This window comes from Muscardinus avellanarius, assembly GCF_963383645.1.
Source record: "Muscardinus avellanarius genome assembly, chromosome: 6".
NCBI lineage: Eukaryota > Metazoa > Chordata > Mammalia > Rodentia > Gliridae > Muscardinus > Muscardinus avellanarius.
The window spans coordinates 79,070,526-79,091,089 of NC_137791.1; the positions used below are offsets into that span (position 1 = coordinate 79,070,526).

Genomic DNA, 20,564 nt, shown 5'->3' on the forward strand with positions numbered 1-20,564 from the left:
CTTTCATCCTTCACTAACTCCATTGCTTCCTTTCTTATGACACTTATTTTACTTCCCCTGGTATTCTGATTCCTTGCATTTTTCCTATCTTTAAGTTCTTTGAGAAATTGCTCGTGTTTATATCCCTTTTCATACTATAAATATTTCTTTTTTTGGAAGTGGGTATTGAAGTCAAGGTCATTCTACCTCTGAGCTGTAACCTCATACCTATTTTATTTTTCATTTTGAAGTAGGGTCACGCTAGGTTGCTGAGAATATCACTAAGTTGCTAAGGCCGTCCTCAAATCTATGATCCATTCTGTCTCAGCCTCCCAAGTACTGGGATTACAGGTTTGTGCCACCACCCAGCGGATAGTCCATTCTTAATTTTGAACTCAGTCCCATACTCAATACTACACTGATATAGCCACTGTTCCTAATGTATCCAGAATTAACAACATGTTCCTCTTTCCCCTTGAGATAATAGCATTAACGTTTCCAAAGTTATCGGATGTGATCTGAAGACACATTTCACACGTCCCACCTGCGTGCTCTGCGTCACGCGATGGCGCGTGCACTTCTACTTTCTTTTCTCAGTTTCTTTTGTTCTTCTGCATCTCCTTCATATTGCCTGAAGTGTCGTTTCCGGAGCCTTTAGAGAACAAGACAGTCTGCTGTTACCAAAGTTTTATCCATCTACATGTTGACTGGTGTTTTTCTAAGTACAGAAGGTTCTTTCTTATAGACAACTAAACACTATACTTCACACTATACCAAGACTTAAATTCAACTATAAAACACTGCCGATGTTCTCTGATAAAGGGGCATTTATGTTGCCTTTATATAAACACATTTCCAGAGAACTGAGATTAAAATGTGTCTTTAAGATGTAAACTTTCATAAAGTATAGAACAACATGTCCATATTGGGTTTTTTATTCCCCCTTAAGAATTTAGCACAGCTGCCATGCATAACTAGAAGAGAAGATCATGGTATACTTTTACCATAGGACTTTAAGATTACATGAAGGATTTAAATGATTAGAAATTTTTTAAATCACTTTGTAATACAAGTTAGGTTTTATTCGCTTCTAAATATCAGTATTTTCTTCATTTTATTTATTGCTACTTTCTTCTTTAAAAGCTCAATAGTTCTATTTCTAGTAGGTCTTCAATCAATCTACTAAACATCGCCATTAAAATCATAGAGCTTTTCTTTTGATGTTTAAGAAAAAAATTCACTTCAGCCGGGCGTGGTGGCGCACTCTTGTAATCTCCATGTTTGGGAGGCGGAGACAGGAGGATCATGCAGGTTCGAAGCCAGCTGCACTGGCTTAAGAGACCCTGTTTCCAAAAATAAAAATATAAAATAGGTCTAGGAGTATAGCCCAGAGGTAGAAGAGTTTCCAGGAACCCCAGTACCACAAAAAAAAAAAAAAAAATTCACTTCAGCTATCAAAAAACTCTGGCATCTGTGGCTTAAGCTTTAGCATTTAAGTTTTATGTACAAAAAGAATATAAGAAAAAAGGAAAAAATTCACGGCTGAATTCTAAGAGTGCCAACGTGTCGTTTCATGTTGGCACATGAATTATTTCCTAAGAATTATTAAATATTGCAAGTTGAATAATTAAAAGTTTAATTATTGCGAAGCACCTTCCTTAACTATGAATCTTTTTTCTTCTATGTCAAATAATAATGGTTGTCTGAGGGTATCTTTTCTAAACACATTTGCATATCTGACTTGAGGTACAACCAGACCAGAATAAATTCTAGGGTGTGCAAAACAAATTTAAACTGTACATCAAACTTTATGCTCATGATAAAACAGTTTTTATGTGTCATTTTATCACTATCTGATTTGAATTTAAGATAATAGTAAACAATGGCAAAGATAATCCCTGATTTCCTGAAGGGCAGTAGTGGCAGATGATGTACACCATCCAGTTGTTAAGGTAATTTACTAAGACCTAAAATTAGACTAATGAGTCCATTGCTTTTTCCCAAGCTCGAGTGGCACATGAGTCATCAGAGAGCCATTCATGCCCTCCCCCAACTTCCCTCCTTCAGTAACTTCTACTCTGCAGACAATGCCATTTTATGTACCCATGAGTGCCTACTACCTAGGCCAGTCTAATTGGGGCATTCATTGGTCATGAAGTGAAGAATGTGATGTGCTGTTAGTAATGCAAGGAAGACAGATAGAAACTACTGGAGCAGAGCAGTAATAGGATTGTCCCTGCTTCCTACACAATGCCATATAGAGGAAATGTTTGCTTTTTAATAAGTTCCCACATGATTGTTACTTGACAAGAATGAAATAAGCATAAGCTGTGAATAAATTAGCACCATGCCATGAAATTACAAACTCAGAATTTTGCATTGCAAGATGAGCAGAGACACATTTTTTTTTTTGACTGTCAATGTGCCAATGTGAAGTTCTTTGTGATTTTTAGTACTGAAGTAAAATGTATGTCAGATGCTATGAATCATACCTTAGTTAGTTTCTGGGCAGCTGGCTTAGCCTTAAAATATTCACAGAAGATACCTGTACTTTCTGATATTCAAAAGTAACCATGAGTAGAAACTTAACATGCAATAAACTATTAATTTTTAAGCTCAAAGACTTTTAGTTCTAGAAAAAGACTTAACATGTTAAGTTTCAGTCATAGGCAAAGTAATATACGTTTCAAACTATATTCTGTTCAAATATTATGTGCTATTAAAAGGAATAACTCATCTGAAATATGATGGGGAATGTGATAGATATACTAAAAAAGAAACTAATCTGCCATTATTTTAATAATAAATTTTAAGTTGTGCTGTACTCACTGGAGTGTGATAACAACGGCGGTAGCTATGACGCTTACAGCAGAGACAAAGGCAGCAATGGCTGCAAATGTGATTTTTGACAAATCACCATCAACCATACTGTGTGTCTTCATGGACTTCTCTCCACACCGCTCCCCAAAGTAATCCTGATGACAGCTGCAAGCAACCCACATTCAGAAGTCATAATCAATAAAAACATTCGATATATTTCAAGCTTACTTTCTAGGTCAAAAAGAGCCCTTTAATTTCAACATAAAAAAGTATGTTTTATCTCACAATCATGAGACAGACAATGCATCCTAGCTCAAGGTTTACTAGTATCAGAACAAGCTGAGCTGAGTTGGAGGTATGACAGTACAAGAAGATACACCTGTGCTTCTTTCATGATCAGCTGGTGAGTTTGGCAACTTAAACAGTTGATAGATTATGCTACCACTTAGTGTGTTAGAGGAGAAGGGGGCTAGAGTAACATGAAAGATTATGTGAAAAGTATATTAAGCCCCCTTTTTAAGAAGAGGCCATTATGAAACAATTATTGTAAAATAATGATTTATGCCAGGGTTTATTCTGGTTAAGCAAAAATATAGCCCACAAATCTCATCTGGCCATATGCCTGGTTTTTTTTTTTATAACCTGCAAGCCAAAAATAGTTTTAAACCTTTTAAATAATTACATTATAATTACATTTATAATCCTGGCCCCCAAATCCTAAATATTACTACCTGATCCTTAAAAAAAAAGTTGGCTAACCCTTAGTTTATACATTGGAAAAAGTGGTTTTCTGTAGCTAGTGGTTTCAGATATGGTATAGGAAATATACAATTGTACATAATTTTTAAAAACTTACTTGCATGTTACTACCTCCAGGTTCTCTATGTATTTGCATTCTCCATGAATGCAGAAATTTTGAAATTCTGTATCACATGGATTTTTCTTCTTTTTGATTCTTCTATTTTTTCCATTTTTGCCTCCTCCCTTTTTCTTTCTTCTAGGTTTACTTGAAGTCTTTTCACCTTCTGTCTTGTTTTTCTTGGGTTTAACTACATGTTCAACTGAAAAAAGGAAATAGGATTTTTTTTTATGACAACAGTATATCTTTGACTTGAATCCATGAGACAATTACAGCAGGGAGCTCATGGGATGATAACCATGTTTGTCTCATTATTTAACATGATACACACAAAATAAATGAACTGAGAATATGTTCTATGGCACTTAAAAATCGAAACCTCTTAGTTACTTTATTAGCTTACATCCATATTTCAAGTTGATTCATATCATTATCATCATTATTACTGATAAGCAGAGTTATGAGTCTAAAAAAATCCATTAGATATTTTAACTATTTCTTGAATTCTAATACATCCCAAGCTTTTGGTAAGGAGCATCAATTCACCTAAACCCCAATATGTACATTGCTCCCCACATGTTATAGATAGATGAGGAAATTAAAGTTTAGTGAAGACAAGTAACTTGCTCTAGAATAAGCAGTTAGAAAATGATGTTGGGATGTTGAAACCTGTTATTTTTCCACAATCCTATGTTTTCTTTTGGAAAAGGTCAGTGCCATTGATTAAACATGGTACTTTGGGTTATATTTGTTGATTTCTTTACTCATACCCATAATGGCCTTGTGTTCATTATCACAGTTGGAAATTAGTGGGCACTACTTGTGGGTGAGAAAAACTGAAAATGATCTATTATTCAATTTTTTCCAGGTCCCAAATTATAACAGATCTTAATGAATTGATACCTCTCAGGGAGGCTCATTTCTATGTTTCGTCTATTTGAAGGTGGTCCTGCAATATTTGTGCTCTATGCCTCAGAGATTTATATTATCAAGATATTGGTTCAGTCTTAGCCTTATGCAGGGTGTAACTTACATGCTGAAATTAGGGAGGGGAAGTTTCTATTTAATGCTATGCATTTTGTTACACTAATCCCTTAGTAGGTTTGTATGATAAGATATTTAGCAAACAGAGCCCAGTAAAAGAGAAAATACCACTAGTCATAAAGGTCATGCAGTGCGCATTAAATAGAAAACATAAAATCATAGTGAAGGTTAAGAATATCAAAGATAGAGCCTCTCTAAGGAAGTGACAAATATTATGAATATTTCTGCAGGTTATTATAATAGCATTAACAAAAGTCAAATTAGGAGTAAAGCTTAATAGGTGGCTATGTAATTTTAATATTGAAACTTTCCTTTGATTAAGAAGAAAAGTACAAATTAAAGTAAGTCTTCCAAGAGAAACATTTTAAATTATATTACTATAGTTTGTGAAATAGATGATAAATCACTGACAAAATAAAAAACTAACATCACTATGCTGCAATAGATATGGTACCCCTGGATATTTAACTCTTCTTGTGTTATTTTATAATGCATTGTGATTTTGAGCATGAGTCATTAGGCCCATTGATAATATATTTGGCCTTCTGAGTTATTAACAACTTAAGATATCTTTAAGGGGCCAGTTGCTAGACACCGTGATGGTGTAACCTCATACATCCAAATATAAGAATTATAAATGAACATTTCCCCTGCCATACACAACAGCCCACACACAGATGCAGGAGAGCAGCACAGTGTTCACCAAAGCTTTCCCACCTGCCACGCTCACCCTGGTTGCTCCCTGTGGTACCCCATGCTCTCTCTTCACCAGCTACCAAAGCCAGACAGAGGAGAGTCAGGGAAACAGTCAGAAAAAGAAGCCTTAAAGACCACTAAAACCAGTTTGCTCTGCTCCAGGGTGAGTATTCCTGGGATGTAAGATCTAAGTTACCGACAGTCTCTTTTTCCCTCAAACTCCAAATATGAGAGTAATAAACATATCTCTCTTTCTTGGGTACTCATTTGAAACAAAGAGTCTATTTCAAAGATCAGGTAACAGCATAAGTGAAGGATTTGAGGTTAAATCAGGATTATAGACATATGAAATTTATGTATATTTGTCCTTCAGTATTTACTTCTAGCAGTTCCTTCAGTTGTCCCAGTTGAGGAACCAGGACCAGTTCCTCAACACCCACTATTTAAGGGCTAAAAGTCCAGTCCCTCCTACCCCATCACTTTCTTCTGTCCCCTTGAGTTAGAATGCAGTTATCTGGGGAAGGGTGGTATGGGGGAGGGTCTACAAATGCTAAGATACAAACCAGATAGGAATGGTTAATGTCTGCTTCTGTCTCTCAGAAAGGAGGTCAAGTGGCACAGTGGGAAAGAATATAGTATCTGGAATCACACTGATTAGGGTTCTAACTCTGGCTTAACCCCTTGCTGCCTGTGTGACCTTGGGCCACACAACTAACCTTTCTGATAATCAGTTACCCCGTGTGCAAAATGAGAAGAACAATTCCTACTTAGTGAAGTTGTGGCAAAGATTACATTTAAGCGTGGGACTTTGGTTAATGCTCTGGACCTACAGGAGGTACTTAGAGATGGCTCTTCCTGACTCAGTTTACCTAGAGAGGATGCAACAGACACTTTTCTTCTGCCCACATCTCAGTGGCCCCATTTTCCCTTTCTCCTCTACTTACCTCTGACTGACGGATCTATGATATAGCCAGGTAACTGTGGCTCGCTATCATACTCCTCTGAATAGTCATAGTCAGCCTCTGGGGACTGTTCACTCCCAGAAGGCACTCTACTCCTAGGAGAAATCTCACTTTCTGAGAGCTCATGTCTTAAGGCAACCTCAAAGCCAACAGCACTGTGGTTCTCAGAAAAATGTTCCCCTTTCTCAGTGTAGGTGTCATTGAGATCCAATCCAGCAGCATAATGGCCTGCAGGGGAAAGACAGAGAAGAGAAGGGATGCAGCAGGTCGCCTTTCTCACCAGGCAGCTATGTTAGGTAGAAATGTTTACCTTCTGATATCAAAGCAATCATTGCACACACGCTGTTGTGTGTGATTGAGTCACTTAGGAAAGAAAGCAACTTTGCATTTCCCCAAGAAGTGGACTCAACTGTTCCAATTACAGGGCTTCTTTTACCCAGATTTTCTTTTCCACAGAAAGTTTACATTAATTTCCATATTTTTTAAAAGCTGCCAAATTAATCCAATCTAATCACTTAACATATCTAAATAGTCCCATCACTTTGAATTCCAAACGCATTTGCACTTTCTAATGCCATCCTGCCCATTTTGATAGGCTCAACACTGAGATGTCAGATTTTCTTCACATTGACTTTTTTTTTTTTTTCAGGTCTGGGGATGGAACCCAGGGGCATTTGACCTACGAGCTACGAGCTACACCCCTTACCCTGTTTTTTATTCTTTATTTTGAAACAGGGTCTCACTAAGTTGCCCAGAGCCTCGCTAAGTAGCTGAGGCTGTCTGCGAAACCGCGATCCTCTGGTCTCAGCCTCCCGAATGCTGGGATTACAAGCGTGAGCCAACCACGCCCGGCGTTGACTCGAATTTTTAAAAGATTACGCATATAAATGATAAAAAAGCAATATAAATGGTGGCTGATGATAATTATCATTGTTGTCTTGCATTATTACCATTGTAACATACAAAAGAAAGTTGAGCGCTAGGTAAGATCTGGGGCCCAGAGCTTCATCGCACTGCTTTATCTTGCTCCGTATATTAGGTCTCAATAAAAAAAAAAAATAAATAAAAAAAAAATCAGAAACGTGATTTTATCCTTTCTCTGGGACACTGTTTCCAGAAAGGTGAAAATAAAATCCCTATGTTTAATTTAAGCAGGAGGCAACAAACACTCCTGAATCCCCTACTCTCTGAGGCTGGGTTTCTCTGTCTGTAAAACGGAGGTTAGGATCCAGCGACCCACTAAGATCTCCATCAGCGGGACTAAAGGAAAAGCACCGGGATTCTCCAGCACCCTCATCCAGGCTCGGAGGCTGAGGACGCTTTGCTGCTCTCTTCTTCCTGGGGGGTAAAATTTGGGGTGAAAGCTACAGTGACCGCCTCCCTAGGACCAGATCTCAAGGCGCCAAAGGATTTTTTTTTTTTTCTTTCTGCTTTTGCAGAAGGGGCCTCAACAATTGAAAAGCCCACCGCGACCCGGCTCCCGGGGGCAGGTCCTCACCTGAGCCGAGGATGAGCAGCGACAGCACCACGGGCGCCTGCGGCAGCAGCGGGGCTCTCATTGGTCCCCGGGGCGGGCGGCGTCGCGGTCTCTGGGGCAACTGGACCCGCGCGCGGCCGGCCGGCGGGGGCGCGCTCGCGGATCGCGGGGAGGCTCGGGCGCCGGCGTGCAGGTGTGCGAACATCCCGCTGCCGGCGCTCACCTGGCCTTTATAGCGCGGCGGGCGGGGAGGGCGCCGCGGCCCGTGACGTCACGGCGGCCGTGGGAGGAGGCCGCGGCCGCCCCGCAGGTTTCCCAAAACCGCGCCCGGTGCCGGCCCCACCTCCCTCGTGCGTAGACAGCTGCTGGGAGGAAGTAGGAATTAGAGCTCTAGCTGCAGGGAGAAAACGCCGAGCTCATCCTTACTCCGTAGAGTGAAAGTGGCCTCTGGGAGCCAGGACCAGACGCTCCAAGTCCCCGGGTCAAACTACCTGAAAAACTTCTGTCTGTACTTTGGCTGATCCCGACGTGACGAGACCTAACGAGTAAATGCAAAAGTTCTTTGTTAAGGTGTAAACAGTATACTGTAAGACCCACTAAGACTTAAGCAAGGGCAGCCTATCTGTTGTTGTTGTTGTTGTTGTTGTTGTTGTTGTTGTTGTTGTTGTTGTTAATTGAACCCTGGGGCATTCTACCTCTGAGCTATACCTCCAGCCCTTTTTAATTTTTTTGTTTTGAAACAGAGTCTCACTACCTTGGTGAAAATCTTGCTACCTTTCTGAGGCTTTCCTCAAACTTGCCATCCTCCTGTCTCAGTCTCCCAAATACTGCGATTACAGGTGCCTTGCCACATAGTGGGTTTTTAAGGTGGATAAATGGGGGTTATTCAATGAGGAGAAAGAGTCCAGAGCTGAGTTGCTTCAGGTAAGATAGATCCCTCTCTTCTCCTCTCCTCTCCTCTCCTCTCCACTCCTGTTCCCTCCCATATTCTCTCTCTCTCTCTCTCTCTCTCTCTCTCTCTCTCTCTCTCTCTCTCTCATCTAGGGTGTGGGGCAAGGTTAGAGAAAGAGGTGCTTGGTCTCTACTCTGAATGGCCAGGATTTCAAACCACCTCCCTCTCTTTATGTTCTTTACGTGGCCCAGGGCCCTTGTCAAAATTGGTATTTATTGACCTTTTACTCTTGCGAAAACTGTGCCCTTAAAACTTTGCCTACACCATCTCATTCAATAATATTGCTGGCAGTGTGCCATTTCCCCCATTTTATAGGGAGATAAAGGGCAGAATTTTAAAAAGCAAAGAGAAGAAATTGACACAAACGTGTAATGGCAGGTGCCAGGTAGATTTGATTCAAATTCATTTGACCCTGAAGAATGCCTCTTGCCACTCTGGTAAAGAAATTTAGAAATAAACTTATCTTTGAATATGGGCTTCATATGAATACAGTGCACCAATAAAAAAAATTTTTTTTAAATGGGGTTTCTGGTGAGAAAAATGCTAAACCCAAGAGAATAATCTTTACAAGGAACATCTTGGCATTTGGGCAAAGGGTAGTGCCAGAGGCTCTGCCTCTGAAATCCCAAGATCTAGGAATCAACTTAGACCCAGAAAGGCATTTAGTACTCAGGAGGACAATTAATCATGACAAGTAGGTACAATGGAGAGGGCAAGGGAGCTGCTGCTGAGTTTGGCTAACTTTGATGTAGTGGCAACTCCAGGCCTGGATTTTCTTGACTTAAGGATGAGAAATACATTGTATTGTTCTCTCTTTCCAAATGTTTCTTTTACCTGGAGATGCATATCTCTTCCCTGATTGTGCCAGTAAAACAGCTTTTGGAGGAATGTGGGTCACAGTGCACGTCTTAATTCTGAGAAACTTTTGAAAAGCTCACTTACCTTGCCATGGTATATCACATTGAGTGAACTAAATGGCACCATACATTTAATAGGATGAAATAGAGCTGTGATTCATGCCTTCTAATCGACATTAGTTGAAAGTACATTTTTGTGTAAGTGATCTGTTTTCTTTGTTATGGGGAGGGGAGGTAAAGAGGGAGATTGCAATGGCCAGTTTTCAGTTTTTCAGGAGCCCAGTGGTGTGGGCTAGATACATGCATAATACTAATATATCAGGTAGTAAGAAGGTTCCAAGTACCATGGGGGATAAAAAGATCTCAGTTCAGTTTTGCCTATGGTTATCACAGAAAACTTTGTGGAAGGAGGAAATGGCTCCTCAAAGTCCTTCCCAGGAGAAAGTTTAGATGGAAAAAAGACCCGATGCCAGGGACCAAGTGTGGGGACTAAGGCTAGAAAGATGGCACCACTCATTGCAGGATGAAGCAGGGCCCTGCACCGTCATCCTTTTTGGTGGATGAGGCAATTGTGATTCAGAGATTCAGAGACTTGCCCAGAGATTTCAAAAGGGGATGTGGTGACTATTCCGAGCCCAGGCAGCTGGCCTGTACTGTTGTGCCTTTCTCTTTGCATAGGTTTCATTTTTGCTCTAGCTCTTGTTTTTTCCTTTTTTTTTTTTTAAAAAAAACAATTTGTTTTTATATTTTTTTTAGTTGGCAAGTAAAAATTGCTTCTTGTTATGCTGTACAACATGACCTTTTGGTATACGTTTACTTCTGGCGAAATCAAGTTATCTGACAAATGTGATGCCTCCCATTTTCTTTCTTTTGTCTTTGCGAAACAACTCATTTTCTATTTGAGGTAAAAGTAGACCTTTTTACATTAGAAATTGCTTGGCCTTTTTTCCAGTCAGAAATTCAGAGAGTGATCATTGACATTTTTGTGGCATATAACCTAGATCCTGGGGGCACAATGCCTTAGAGCTTGGTGTGAGCTTTAGATTTGAATCAATCTTGGTTTCTGTAATACAAAGTCTGCTACCACATGCTGTTATTTAGTATTTGAAAGACTTAGATTCCTCATCTGAATTTTTTTTTAAAAAAGCCTACCTTCTGTTAAGCAGATCGAATGACATTGTGCTGAGCAAGTAGTACAGATCCTAACATATGGTGAGTGCTGAGTAAATGTAAAGTTACATTGTTAACCTTGACATCAGGAGATGCAAGTGCATTGAAGACCTGCAAGACTCTTATGAATGAATGAAGCTACTCACACAGCAAATGAAGTAATTCCCTTCAGTATTTTCCAGCCATGAACTTTGTACCTACTTCATGCTGAGACTAACCATTTTGTACACTCTGTGATGTGTCATAGGGGAGCATGGGGTATCATCATAACCACATCACAATGCAGCATCCATTCATGTGTCATGGCATTCTGCAATATGTGCCTGAGTAGGAAACAACCCCAGGTAAATGTAGGACTCTACATTCTGTGTGCTACGCCGAGACATAGAGGAACATTTCAACCAATTTGAGTAGCAGCTCTATCCTGCTAAACAAATGATCCTCTCACCTGTGAGAAAAGGACAGCCCTCAGAGGAAATATTTTTGACCAACTGATCATGTTGATGCCAAGCATGTGTATCCTCATAATTATTCAGATATGTAGTAAAAACATCTCACTTTGACTCTACTAAAATATATTTGTAACCAAAAGTATGGTTATACACTTATTCACATAATTAACCTTCAGTGTTTATAGTTAGTGCTAAGGTTTGAGTAAGTATGGCATCATAATCATTTGAGTCAACTCAAATGAACTACTAAATCACAATTAAGAAATTCTTCAATATGTAAATAGCACTTCCTATGATATTAATAAATGCATCACCTCTCTTTTAGGTGTTTATAATTTCCTGCTCTTCATCTTAGAATTTACCCATGCTAAAAATCTATTATTTCTAGTTCATTTAAAAAAAGCCTTAGCTGAACTTAGTAGTTGAATACCTTGATATCCAAATAAAGTCAAATTGCTTGCCCTTTGATATCAAATCATTTTTTTTTCAGAGCGAGGACTGTCAGATGGGGCTGAGGGAGGGCAACAAGTGATTTTTATACAACTGAAATGAAGTAAACTTGGTTACAAATAGCTACCTTTACACCAAAAAAAGTGAATCTTCCAGATAGTTTACTTATTCATCACTATATTTTGAGAAGTAGGCATTATTCTAAGCACTGGGGAGAGAACTTTGAATAAGTTATAGTGTCCTTATTTATTTATTTTTTTATTGGTGCATTATAGTCTCACATTATAATGTAGATCATGTTGGCAATGGCATGCATTCACACAGTACTTGGTGCCACCCCTCCCCATCTTTCTCTTCCCAATACTAAGTGTCCAGGTTAAGAATGTTATATTCACATGTATACACATAGCTGAAGGTAACATTTCTATTAATGAACCACAGCCTTCCTCCTGCCCTACCCTTCCTCCAGGGCTCCACTGAGACTGTAGTTTCCTTTTTTTTTTTTTTTTTTTTAAGGCCTGTGTCTTCTGATAAAAGGAAACAGATGAGACAAAAGAAAGAATACATAAAATAAATGTAGATAGTGAGAAGCACTAGAAAGGAAGTCAATTTTATGAAATAGAAGACATGGGATGGTGGAGAGAGAAGATACAGAATTCAAGGCAGCCCCGCCCTTCGCGGTGCTTGTTTTCTCTCTAGAGGAGCACAGTGGCAGGATAAAATGGAGACAGTACCTTTTTAATTTAAAATGAACAGTTAATTAAATGAACAGTTTAAATGAACAGTTAATTTAAAATGAACAGTTATGAGTTGAGTGATAAGAGGCACAGAGAGAGGCACGGACAGGAAAAACAAAGGATTCCGAACACAGGTAGATCTTGAATTTGTCCTTAAATATATGGAGGGTTTTTAAGATATTGAATTTAGAAATTCATTTCACTAATTATTTTTATAGACCCCTCCAAGGACTGCTAGGTGAGAGCTTTTTTTAGCTTTTAAAAGAGTGAGCTGATCATAATCACCTGAGAACTTTCTCAAAATATACATCCCACTCCTCTCTTGACTCAGTAGGTTTGGGGTTGGGTACAGGCCAGAGTATTTTTTATTTTTATTTATTTTTAATTTTTTGGTGGTACTGGGGGTGGAATCCAGAGGCTTTCTACCTCCAGACCATACTCCTAGACCTATTTTATATTTTATTTGGAAACAGGGTCTCACTAAGTTGCTGAGAGCCTCACTAAGTAGCTGAGGCTGGCCTTGAACCTGTGCGATCCTCCTGTCTCAGCCTCCCAAGCGCTGGGATTACAAGTGTGCGCCACCACGCCCAGCCCCCAGAGTATTTTTTAAAAAGAGATTTTCAAGAATTCTTGCCGGCCGTGGTGGTGCATGCTTGTAATCTCCGTGCTTGGGAGGCAGAGACAGGAGGATCACACAGTTTCGAAGCCAGCCGCACTGGCTTAAGAGACTCTGTTTCCAAATTTAAAAAGTATAAAAAAATAGGTCTGGCAGTGTATCCCAGAGGTAGAAGGGTTTCCAGGAACCCCAGTACCAGCACAAAAAAAAATTAAAAAGTTTATGTGTACCTCTAATGAGGAATCACTCCACTAGGGGACAGACAGGTGAAAGAAATCAGAGTTTCTTTATAGCTGAATAGAATTTCATTGTGTGTATTTCCCATAATTTTGCAATCCATTCATATGTTGATGGAGACAGCTATAAAGAAGAACAAAATCATGGCATTCACAAGAAGATGGAAAGACCTGGAGAACATTATGTTAAGTGAGACCAGCCAAGCACAGAAAGAGAAGGGACATATGTTTTCTATAATATGCCCAAAGTATGGAGCATTGGGGATACCAGAGGGACTCCAGATAATGGAGGGGAAACCTCAGCAAAGCTAGAATGAAAGGATAGGAGAGGAAGAAGGCTGAGGTTGATTAATGGAGGAGCTACATTCGAATATGTGTAAAAGTATGAATATAGCATGGTCAACCTGGACACTCATTGTCGGGAGGGGGGAGGTTAAATGGGGGGAGAGGGCACCAAGCACAGTTTAAATGTATACAATTTTCAATTAAAAAATAAATCAGAGTTTCAACATTCAGAGGAACAATTAGCAGGGCTAGACATTCATGTACATGAAATTTTTGTTGAAAGTGCAAAGGATGGAGAAATAAATTTCAGTGGGAAGCCTATATTGGCTGAGGCCACAAGTGAGCTAAAAGATGTTTATTTTATTTCTACAATATTCGTGTTACAGGATGGTTCAAGTACTATTCCTTTAACAGGGAACAATTCTACTGCACTAAAAATATTTGAATATTGGATTTAAAAATATATATATATATATATATATATATATTTTTTTTTTTAATCCACTTTGCAAGCTGGGTACAGTGGCACACTCTTGTAATCCCAGTACTTGGGAGGCTGAGACAGATGTTCACAAGTAAGACAGCCCCAGAAAGTAGTGAGATGCTCATCAACATAAGGAGATCCTGTTTCAGAAGTAAAATATAAGGCTGTGGGTGTAGCTCAGATGTAGAATTCCCCAGCGTTCAATCTCCAGTACCACATACATACAAAAGTCCATTTTGTACAGAGTTGTTAAAGGATAAGATTTGACATTTTATTATTTCAGAAAATAAATCGAAGCAATTAAAGTCAGAATTGGATGAATGGTTTTTATGGACCAATGGTAGTCACTAAGTATTTTTATTTTAAAATTTTTTTCTCGCCGGGTGTGGTGGCACACGCTTGTAATCCCCACGCTTGGGAGGTGAAGACAGGAGGATCGCGCAGGTTCGAAGCCAGCTGCGCTGGCTTAAGAGATCCTATTTTCAAAAATAAAAATAGGTCTGGGAGTGTAGCCCGCAGGTGGAAGGGCTTCCAGGAACCCCAGTACCACACACACACAAAAAATTATCTCTAAATCCTTTATATGTACTTAACCTTTCTTTACTGTATTTCTACATTTTTCTTATATTTTATTTTACATTTTATCACTCCTTCCAGTTATCACACAAACAACTATTGTACTATAACTAATTTTTCAGTTGCCAAATTCTTCTATTGACTCTTGTTATTTAAAAACTGAAGACAGGTATATATCTCTATTGATGTATGTATCAATAAGATACATATCAATCATTATTAATTATTATTGATTAATAATGATTGATATATTATGTATTTTTATTATGAGTTTAGGTAATCTCTTTAAACATTCATGGATTTTTAGCCATCTGAGCTATATTATATACAAATTTTGTTGTATTTTTCCATGAACACAAGATTCTGTTTCAGAGTACAATGAGAATGCCAATTTATAATATAAATGAAAAATTTACTAGTTTGTTGCATAGAAAACTCTTGTACAGTTTATTCTAGAAAGGGACAGGTTAAGCCATAAAGTAGCCTTTTTGTGTCATATTTCCTAAAGCTTTCTGAATACATACATAGAAATATGTCTGCAACAAGAAAAAGTATGTTAATATGGAAAAATATAGTCATACATAAAACTCATAGAAATGCATGAATTAAGGTTATAAATTTTATAAACATCAAGTGTGCAATTCAGTATTCTTCCTAAAGTCAATAGTTTTATCTTAAACCTGGATTTATTTAATCCCAAATTGTTTTGCCACTTATGGTAATATAATTTGAATCCTAGATTTCTTTCCCCCAAAACTATTCCAAAAATTATTACCTCCCAAGATATTAAACATCCCATCAGTATATCTTTTTAATATCAAGTTACCAGAAGTTTTGGGATTTTCCAGCATCACCTTTTGTGAATTTAAAGAGATACTTGACCTTTCAACAGTGCCATTGGCCTGAGCTAATCCTGAAATGTTGATGGGGAGAGCTACATAAAAGTCAGGTAAGAATTTTAAAGGATTTGTTTAAGAATTATAAACTAATCAAATCTTTCCATTACAGAATGGCATTTATTAGAATTCTTGTGTTTATTAAACTATTAACTTTAAAGATATATTTTGCTTAAAATTACATCTTTGAAAGTACCTATGCAGCTTACACTTTAAGTTACTTTATCTGCCAGACAGCTAAGGATATAATAACTTGTAAAAAATTCTTTGTAAAATTTTATGTTTCTGAATTTGTCCAACTTGGAGGTCTTTGAAGATATTCCTGTATAGTACTAAATTATAAGATACATTTTATTTTTATTTTCCTTACAACAATATTCCAATCTATACAAATTTATTAGTTTCAATGGCATTTTCCATGGAAAAACTATCTTTCTTTCTGCATTCCTAGATTTTGAGGAGTCATACACAGCCTAAGAGAGAAAAAAGTATAGAAGGAAGTCTACATTTTTAACAGTTCATTCAAAAGCCACACATGATGGCACACACTTGTAATCTTAGTACTTGAGAGGCTGAGACAGGAGGATTGCAGTTTTGCAGCCAGTCTTAGTTAAGGCCTTAGTGAAGGCCTGCACAACTTAGTGAGAGCCTGTTTCAAAATAAAGAGTAAAAAAATAGGGCTGAGGAGATTGAGTGCCCCTAGGTTCAATCTCTAATACTGAAAAAACAAAAAAACACACAAAAAAACCCCACCATTTTAAGAGTGTTTTAAAATAAGAAAATGTAGGCCAGGCGTGGTGGTGCATGCTTGTAATCCCTGCGCTTGGGAGGTGGAGACAGGAGGATCGCGCAGTTCAAAGCCAGCCACACTGGCTTAATAGACCCTGTTTCCAAATAAAAAAAAAGTATAAAATAGGTCTTGGAGTGAGGTCGAAGGACTTCCAGGAACCCCAGTACCACAAAAAATAATAATAAAATAAAACAAGAAAATGTAAATATGTTTATTAGCATTAAATAAATTTATGCTTGTTATATGAAAATAAAAATAGTATATATGTAGTAGGGAACTCTCATTATGTTTACAAATGTTTATGTATTGATTATTGATTATGTATAAATATATGTGAGATATAGATACAGAAACTATGTATGAGATATATATAGAGAGAGTAACTATGAAAGGATATATATGTTTATTTTTCAATTGAGGAAATAATTGCTTCTCTGAATGTCCTAATATTTGGAGTATAAAGATCATGTATAACTTTTATTTCTCAAGGTTAAAAACCCCAAACTACATAAGTAAATGATTTCCTAAGTGAAATAGTTTGATAGGATTTCATAATTGAATGCATCAGTGTTTTCAATGAGATGGCGGCTTTGAGAGAAAACGATCTCTTAAGCCACCTGCTTCCCCATAGCGCAGTGGCTCCCACACCTGTGCGGTCCTTTACCATGCCCAGAGTACATGGGCAAAGCTGTAGAATCTGCACTTGACACTACTACTTTTCAGTGCAACTTTCTTCTTTTTATCAACCAAGGTAAATTACTTAAATGCTTTTGGGCTTTAATTTTTTTTTTTTAAAAAAAAAGGAGATGATGATTGCAACAGTACCAAAATCATAAGGCTCTTGTGAGATTTAAATGTGATGTTATGGCCAGGTGTGGTGGCACAGGCTTGTAAGCCCAGGACTTGAGAGGCTGAGAAAGGAGAACCACAAGCTCATGGTCAGTTCAGCTAGTTAGTAAGACTCTGTTTCACACTAGAAAATAAGGGCTGAGGGTGGGGTTCAGAGATAGAATGAATGCTCCTGGGTTCAATCCCCAGCACAAAAGAAGGAAGGAAGGAAGGAAGGAAGGGAGAGATGTTTCATGTAAAACATTTGGAATCATATCTGAAATTTCATCATTACTCCAAATATCATAAAGGTGTTGTTATTATTAATATTGAGATCAATGAAGAAAGCATTATGAATTACAATGAAAATCTATCCACTGCATACATGTAGAATGAAATAGTAAATACTGTTATAACTGAGTTTATAACTTGAGAAGCTCTGCTATTGTAACAGATAAGCCTATAAGAATTTAAAACTTCTTTAGGATGACGAAGGCAATAAAAGTGAACCCTGTTATCAAGGTCCTGTTTTAAATAACTGTCACTTCTTGACCATTGCCTGTTTTGAAATCTTTATCTCTAAACAGAAGCATCCTTCCTCACCTTTTTCCTTTCTAGCTATGTAAGATTTTCCCACTGTGTGATGCCATCATATTATTATTTCCACAAAACCAGGTAATTTCTCTTCTGGATACATTGCTTGGTAGTGCAATTTCTTTTTTTTTTTCCTCACCATAAATAAATCCAGTTGCCATTCAGGTAAGTAGGAAAGCTAGTTTTTCAATAATTACAATAATTACCATGTCGAAAGTATATCATAGACTTTACTCAGTATTCAATTTAATCTCCTTGAGTAATAAAACTCTGATTTTATTCAGACTGGCAGTATGCCTAACCAATATTACCATTTCTTAGAATTTTTTGAAAAAGGTGGTGGCCCTGTGACTAACTATTGCTAATTAGGTTTGGTGAACAGAGAGGTAATGTGAGCCTTTCCTGAAAGGCTCCTTGATGGCTAGTGAAGAGAGATAACTCCTATTATCTTTCCTCCTTTATTTCTTTCCACCTGCCTGAAACATGGATACTTGGCTGCATCCCCAAGCATCTCACTGGACTATGAGCAGGCCCTAAGTCTGCAAGGTATAGGTTCTACTGATGAAAAAGAAAGGGCCCAAATTCCTGATTATGATCTGAAACTCCAGTCTCAGATTTTTTTTTTACCTTTAGACTTCTTTTACATAAGACTTGTTTAAGCTGCTATTACTTTAAGTTTTCCAATATATCCAACTGACCTCAATCCCAGAGGATCTGGAAATCAGTAAACTCTGTTTTATTCACTGTGATACTCTCTTCTTTGTCGGTGTGGTCCAGCTAAAGACCACTGAGCACACAGCTGAACAAGTTGAAGCAAGGGAGAACCTACACCAAGGGGAGCCATGGGCGTCTCCTGAGAGCGTTAGAAAAGATGTGTAGGTGTTGGGCTTGTCTTCAGTGACTTGGGGACTCCACGAATGTTCATTAAATGAATTTAATGAATCAAGAAATGTTTAGCAAACAAGTCAAGAACATTTTCATTTCATAGCTACCAATGTAACATTTGAATGAACTTATGTCACTTTTTAAAATAAAATTTATTTTTATGTAAGAAAATTATGTAGTGATGATGTCAGTGTGATTACCAAGGAAAGGGGAAAAAGGATGTTGAAAACTACTTAAAATGCTAATTAATTATATCCAACTTAGATAATGTGTAATAACAGAAGTAGATTTATTTTACCCATCTGTGAATCACTCTTACTTTCTACCTCAGTTTTAGATACATTGGGTGTTCTCAGTAAATAATATTATATATCATTGTATGCAGGTACTGGGATGGGATAGGAATTCATTAAGTATTTTTAACACTAAAACACAATGTATAGTTTATGGTTGATTCTGAAACTATTAATTTGAGTTTACATTTCCTTTATAGGGAAAGTTGCCAATGAGAAGCACTTAGTGCTTTGTGCATGTATATTTGTATCATTTCGAACATGGCTATGATGTACCATTAAAATGTACCAATAAAAGCATGCTAAAAACAAAATAAAGGCAGATAGAGTGGCACATTCCCGTAATCCCAGTACTTGGGAGGCTGAGATAGGAGGTTGGCAGGTCCAAGGGCAGTTTTATCAAGTAGTAATGCTTTTATCAACCTAGAAAGACTCTTTCAAAAACAAAAAATTTTAAAAAGTGTGGGGAGGTGTAGCTCAGACATAGAATGTCCCTGGATTCAACCCCCAGCATCACCACCACCCCCATCTGCACAGATTACAAAGATCATGTAAGTTAGATGACATTTATTCAGGCATTTTATATTCTAGACATTCTATAAACTTACCTACTAATATGTTTCTCATGAAACTCTATAAAGTAACTGGTTAGGAAATCAAGGGTATACGCAAGTTGCCAGCGATCACAAACACATTTCTTCCAGAGAGGCTGGATCCAAACCCAGATCTTCTTGACCCAAAGCCCATGCATTTAATCGCTACTATGTGTAATAGGTATAGTATAGTTAGTGCCAGGTACTAGTGGCCACAAATGCTTTAAAATGGAAGTGAATCGCTCCATCAACTGGAAGACCATGGAATACCATTGATATCACAGGACGAAAGAAACTAGATACAAATTGACCTGACTTTATGACAAAGATAAACCAGAGCAGATATGTGAAATGACACTAAAGGCCAAACATTGAAACTTTAATAAAACTGAAGCACAAATGTAACAATCAGAGGGGAATTGCAAAGGCTAAGGTTGGCTCTGTCCATGTTTCTTAGAAGGGTCTTCTCCATGGTATCTGACACATCACTATTGAAAAAACTCCTCTAACTTTCTGGGGTGGAGTTTGTCTTCTCTAGCAGTCCAAGGAGACTGCAGGCCAGACAGATTCTTGAATCCAAGAACATTAGCAGTCATAATCCTCACTGTAAATTCCTAAATTAACCTTCTGTATTTCCACCTTGCACTGTACAAATTTGATTGGGCCACATCTGAAAGTCAGGTTTACCCTCCCCAAAAGGCCATGATGACAATTTCTGAGCCTACAACTCATCCATGCATTCATTGTCCAAGTGATTTATCCATCAGCTGTTACATCCCTGACACTCTAAAAGGCTATACAATGCAGAAACAAGACAATTTTTCCCAAGTTTATAATGCAGAAGTAGATGCAAGTGAGAAGGGTGACTGAGTTAGTCAGAGGAGAGGTATGTCTAGTGGGGTAGAACTTAGTGGGAAAGCTAGTGTTCTAGGCAGAGGGAAGAACATGTACAAAAGCCTCCGTCTAATTAGCAGCCAGGAGCTAGCTGCTGGCAGAGCTCTGTCTGTCTGTTACTGGCTGGGCCTGCTGGCAG

General features: G+C 38.0%; 1 protein-coding gene across 1 annotated transcript; it reads right to left on the reverse strand.

Moving 5' to 3' along the window:
• Window positions 1-537: 537 nt before the first annotated feature.
• On the reverse strand, window positions 538-7,919 carry AREG (amphiregulin; the record flags this gene model as incomplete). The annotated part of the gene is made up of 5 exons (XM_080697119.1): window positions 538-631; window positions 2,809-2,964; window positions 3,656-3,860; window positions 6,343-6,588; window positions 7,859-7,919. 5 exons carry the CDS (start codon window positions 7,917-7,919, stop codon window positions 538-540), a joined length of 762 nt encoding a protein of 253 aa, XP_080553245.1.
• Window positions 7,920-20,564: the final 12,645 nt, after the last annotated feature.